The 6,000-nt window shown below is 40.1% G+C and overlaps 2 protein-coding genes across 2 annotated transcripts in view; both read left to right on the top strand.

Moving 5' to 3' along the window:
- Positions 1–6,000, top strand: part of LOC145407909 (sodium-dependent multivitamin transporter-like) — a 327,055-nt gene that overhangs the window by 34,996 nt on the left and 286,059 nt on the right. The window lies entirely within an intron of this gene.
- The window catches only part of LOC145407685 (lachesin-like), a 120,465-nt gene that overhangs the window by 92,777 nt on the left and 21,688 nt on the right, over positions 1–6,000 (top strand). Inside the window, exon 3 of the mRNA XM_080278552.1 lies at positions 2,936–3,143. Coding sequence (XP_080134678.1) covers positions 2,936–3,143 — 208 coding nt within the window. The remainder of the gene's footprint in view (positions 1–2,935; positions 3,144–6,000) is intronic.

Raw genomic sequence — 6,000 nt, 5'->3', positions numbered from 1 at the left:
ACCGTGTATTTTCGTCGTGTCCTAATTAACCGTAAAAATGACACAGAGGAACAGGACACAGTATTAGCCATCTACCCGCACTGGGAAGGCCTGTGAACTATAATTAAGGCAGAAAAACAATGTGGATATAATATTTAAGGTGGGGAGATTTCTGTGAGTTCCCCCTACCTTCAGCAAGTGACCCCATTATACAGCACTTAAAGATAATGTTCCCTGTGATATTATGCTGATGGCTTTGTAAATATGAAGGGAATGAACACTACGATACATTAGCTGAACGATAGATTGTGGAGACGAGAGGGAAAATAGAAGCTTTATAAGTAATTAGGATGGTGTGTAGGACAGATATATGTGAAGAGAGAGAGATGTATTTGCGGGATAATTTGTGAGATTCATCAGTATGTCAATAGATGAGAGATTATGTATGAAAGTAAATTATCAAGCAACATGAATAATTGTTGTGAATTTGGACTGTGCGTAGTGAAGGTTTTAGCAAATTTAACTCTTTCTCTCTCTCTCTCTCTCTCTCTCTCTCTCTCTCTCTCTCTCTCTCAAGGCGTATCAGCAACCAACTCTACCGACAACTTCAGACGGAGTAGGCAACTTTTGTGGAGAAGGAGAGCAAGAACGAGGTAATTAGTTTCAGGTAATTAGTACAAGGAAGAGACTAGTGATTAGGGTCATTAGCTCCTCAAAGCCCTTGAATTAAGATGCCGTTCTGATACTGTTTTCTTGCTGCTCTCAGACTGTTTTATCGTCTTGGAATTCTGTGTGTGTGTGTGTGTGTGTGTGTGTGTGTGTGTGTGTGTGTGTGTGTGTGTGTGTGTGTGTGTGTGTGTGTGTGCCTTACCTAGATACAGTTGCGGACATTAATATCGATCCACTTTTGACTCGATAAATAATGAAACTCTCAAATTATATTCCAACAAATCTACCGGGCTCCAAATATCGCTTTACTGAGTTTCGAAAATTATTGTTCAGTTTCATTATTTATTGCAATCAGATCTATTAATACGTCCGGAAAAGTGCCTATAATTAGTCGTATAATAAGAAATAATCCCTCATTACCGATTTCGAGGTGTAGGGGCCCTGGGCTAGGCTGGCGTAGTACAGGTTATTTAAGGAATGGAGAGCCAGCCATCTATCCTTGTTTTATCCTTCACTGTATTGCGTGATGGAAAAAACTCAAGCCAGCTCTCGGGGATCGAACCTGAGACCATCACTCCAGTTGGGATATTCGCACCACTAGACCAGAAAGGCAAGACTGGGGAGAAAGGTAGCAGTGGGTGGGAGAGGGGGGGAGTCAAGGGTGGGGAGTAGAGGGGAAGTAGGGACCTGGGAGGGGGAGGAAGGGGGCGGTGGGGAAAGGAGGGGGAGTCAGGAGCTGGTAGGAAGAGGGAGATCAGAGAATGGGGGGTAGCGGGAGTAGGGGGTAATGGGGGAAGAGGGAGTAGGGGGTAGTGGGGGAAGAGGGAGTAAGGGGTAGTGGGGGAAGAGGGAGTAAGGAGTAGTGGGGGTAGAGGGAGTAGGGGGTAGTGGGGGTAGAGGGAGTACGGGGTAGTGGGGGAAGAGGGAGTAGGGAGTAGTGGGGGAAGAGGGAGTAGGGGGTAGTGGGGGTAGAGGGAGTAGGGGGTAGTGGGGGAAGAGGGAGTAGGGGGTAGTGGGGGAGGAGGGAGTAGGGGGTAGTGGGGGAGGAGGGAGTAGGGGGTAGTGGAGGCAGTCACTGAACTTGGGCCAAAAGGGAGGTCACTCGTGAAAAAAATAGCCACTCGGTTTCAGTTACATCAGCTTGTAAGTTTTTGAGACATCACACACACACACACACACACACACACACACACACACACACACACACACACACACACACACACACACACATATGGAAAGAAGCACCAACAAAAAAATTAAATACAACTACTTTTACATCTGACGAGAGAGGACACCCACCCAAAATAAAACACACACACACACACACACACACACACACACACACACACACACACACCTGCCTTCGATAGCGGAAGTAATCAACACGGGGGTAATTAAGATGAGAGAGAAAAAAGTTAAAAAAAATGGCTGCAGTTTATTTTTTTACCTGGGCTTCCTACACAGCCTGAAAATATATGTCGTGGTTGCCTTAATTAGGATGAGACTGAGATTTAGGGTTGGGTGAGTCTCCTTGGTTACTATTCTGCTTTAACGATCCTCCAGTCTGATTACACTTGGCCATCGACAGAGCTTAAAGGGTTATCGATCTTCGTTCAGTTAGAGAAAAATGCACCACAGTATAGATAGGTAGATAGATAGATAAATAGATAAATATAGATAGATACTGAAAAATAGAGTATATAATAGTCAGGGGATGGATAAATAGATATACCGACACTGAAAATAGATGTAATGGTGGGCAATAGGTAAATATATTTCGAAAAAATAGAAGATATACTGTACAGCCAGGCGATAGATATAGAGATTGACAATAGACAGAAATAGAGTCAGACGATAGACAAATACACCGAAAAAGAGAGGACGATACAGAGTCAAGGAAAAGACAGATACAACGTTGTTGCAAAATTCAAGTTATGGGTAACTGTCTTGCCTGGGTGAATATTTAATAATTTTGAATCTGGCTGTTTGCACCACCATTGTTATCTACACGGTCTGGTGCGAATAGCGGCGGTAAAGTTTTGATTTGCTTTGAGAGAGAGAGAGAGAGAGAGAGAGAGAGAGAGTGTAACTCTCCCTCGTCCCACTCGTAGCATGGATAACGTTCATCAAATTCACGATATAGACGGTCCACCACCACTATTACCATTCCACCACTACCACCACTACTACTACTACTACTACTACAATTAAATAACACTCTCCTCTCCTACTACTACTACTACTACTGCTACAATTAAATAACACTCTCCTCTCCTCTCCCCCACAGGTCGCATGGATCGCCTTCGACAAATCCGCTATCCTGACGGTCCAACACCACGTCATCACCAGGAACCCGCGCGTCAACGTCACGTACGACGGACAACGGACGTGGACTCTGCACCTCTCCCGCGTCAACGCCACGGACGCCGGCACGTACATGTGTCAAGTGAACACCATCCAGGCCAAGAGCCAATTCGGCGTCCTTAGCGTCGTGGGTGAGTAAGGTTTTTGAGAGTTGGCGACGTGGGTGGGTAGGATTTAAAGTTTGGCGAAGTGAGTGAGTAGGATTTTGCGAGTTTGGCGACATAGGTTAGTAGAGTTTGGAGAGTTTGGGTGTCTGATTGAGTAGATGACTAGAACTTAAAGAGTTTGGTAGCTTGAGTGAGTAGAATCTGGGGAATGTTGGCGTCCGCAGGATTTATGGAGTTTGCCGTCCTTAGTGAGTAGATTTAAGAGAGCTACTACTGCTGCTGCTACTACTACTACTACTACTCACGTGATAAGTAAAATTTAGTGAGTCTGGCGGCCTAACTAAATCCAGATTAGAGAGTTGGGGACCCTGAGGGAGAGGACTTTAGATAGTTTGACGTCCTAAGTGAGTCCAGATTAAAGAGCTAGAATGAAGACGATCGTAGGGTACAGAGAAAGACAGACGTGCTTACAAAAACTTAAAAACATTATGATGGAAGACTAATAACAATACTTCTCATTATTGGTAAAGATAACAGCGTTTAGTGGAACATTCTTTCCACCCAACTCTTAATCTTTTTCGAGGCCATAGAAGTATAATGAAACGTCAAAAGGGTTTATGATTTTTGTAGCGGCGTCCCTCCAACATGGCGCCGACACGGGAGCTGCCCATGTTTTCATCTGTTTTTTCCTTGTTAACTGTAACCTCTGATTTTGCCGCGCTGCACTGTTTTCCCTCACATTTTCGAAATTATCTCCCTAGGGATTTTTTTCTCTCAGTCTTGCCTCTAGAGTTCAGTTTGCCCTATATTTTTTTTTTCTATAATTCGTTTTTGCTTAGATATTATATGCTTAGTCTTCTTAGCATTTTTATCACATTCTCTTCCACCTGTTCACGTAAAAGAGGCTACTGCAATCAGTGAGAAGTTTTTAGGTTCTGTTTTGAGTTGATCCATAGCTGAGAATATAATAGTTATGGTGATTATATTGTCATTACACACACACACACACACACACACACACACACACACACACACACACACACCTTAAACATATGCACAGGCCTAAACGTCTTCGAACATGAAAGAGCTTAAGCATTGAAAACCGGATCATATAGAAACTCTCTCTCTCTCTCTCTCTCTCTCTCTCTCTCTCTCAACCTCGAACGAAGAACCATGTCGAACAAACTGTCTTGTCCATCATCTGACATGTTGCTGCATTTTTTAACTTTTTTCTTTCTTTCTCTCGTGTGTCAGTCACGTCTCCAAAACTGCTCTCAGTGTAAAATGAAAAATGTATGACTAGTTATTTTCGTTCACGATGGCAGATGTTAAATGAAGTGTTGAATGAAAGCCGCATCTACTCTCTCTCTCTCTCTCTCTCTCTCTCTCTCTCTCTCTCTCAAATTTACGTCTTCCCCATTATCCCCTCGTGATTAAAGCCATTTCATTTTTCTTCGGCTTTTGCTTCGACCTTCGTTCATTCTCCGTATTTCTATTTTCTCGCTATGTTTCTTTTCAACTTTCGTAATTTTAAGATCACTTGTTATTTATTGATCAAAACTTTCTTCCTATTCTTTCGCCAAATTTTTACTCGGCACTAAAACATCTCTCTCTCTCTCTCTCTCTCTCTCTCTCTCTCCTTATTACCACATCTTTTTCTTTCAGCATACACACATTATCTGGTTTGCTTCTCTTTCCTGACGTTTTGTATTTGTTTTCAATTTTCTTGTTTTCTTTTTGCTCGTTTTCTCCATTTCAGGCTCTTGCTTTTTTTGGCTTCTTTATTTCAATTTGATTTGAAATATCTTTTTTATTTTTTATCATTTTTGTTAATTCTTTGATTCCTCTCATGTAGATTGTATATTTCGCTTGCATTCAATTTTCATTTATTTACGTTCTCAAATTTTTAGCAGGGAGGCTTTGATTTTTTTTTTTTCCATTTTTTTTTCATTTTTTCCTTTGGGTATCACTGCTATATATATTCCGATTGATATTTTTTTTTCCTCTCTCTCCTATATATTCTCTAATATTTCCTGCCTTTTATATAAGTACTGAGGTTCTCTTATCTTTTTTGTTTTCTTTCTTTCATTCATTTTTAAATTTCAAATATTTCTAGTTTCATATTTTATCTTCATTCAATTTTCTCTTTGTCATTTCTCATATATTTGTGTATTTTTTGTTCTTCATTTTATTTCGTTTGTAATAATATGCCGTTTTCTTATTTTTGAGGTGGAGCTTTGTCTTTCTTCAAATTTCATTCTTCACTCTCATTCAGCTCCTCTTTATTGATGTTCTTTTTGTCATATTTTATTCTATACGTTTTTGGTTTCATTTATATCCGATTATACGCCTCTTTATATATATATATATATATATATATATATATATATATATATATATATATATATATATATATATTTTTAGGTGTATCTTTGTCTTATTTCAGATGTCATACTTTGCCCTCATCCAGCTCTCTGTTATTCATGTTCTCGCTTTTTTCAAATTTTATTCTATATTTTTTGGCGTCATTTAATTTCAATTTTTTTTTCTCATTTTTCTTGATTTTTTTTTATTTCATGTTTCTTTTTAATCCAAGTCTCATTTACTGATATTTTTTGTCACATTTTATTCTATACTTTTCAGTTTTATTTTTTCCGATTCTATGCATTTTTATATATATTTTTCTAGTCTTAGTTCAGATTTCATACTTCGCCTTTATCCAACTCTTATTCATGTCCTCGTATTTTTCTCACTGCCTCTTTTCCCTCAGTCAACTTTCCGCGGACCCCTCATTTTTCCCCAAGTTATCTCTGTTTCCTCCAAGTTCCCTCTTTTGTCCTTTCCTCCCTTTCCTCCATCCCTCCATTGCTCTGGATTACCT

The sequence above is a fragment of the Coenobita brevimanus genome, chromosome 74, assembly GCF_032717465.1.
Source record: "Coenobita brevimanus isolate Jiangsu-jjx chromosome 74, ASM3271746v2, whole genome shotgun sequence".
In the NCBI taxonomy this organism is placed as follows: domain Eukaryota; kingdom Metazoa; phylum Arthropoda; class Malacostraca; order Decapoda; family Coenobitidae; genus Coenobita; species Coenobita brevimanus.
This window is presented reverse-complemented; position numbering and strand designations above follow the sequence as displayed.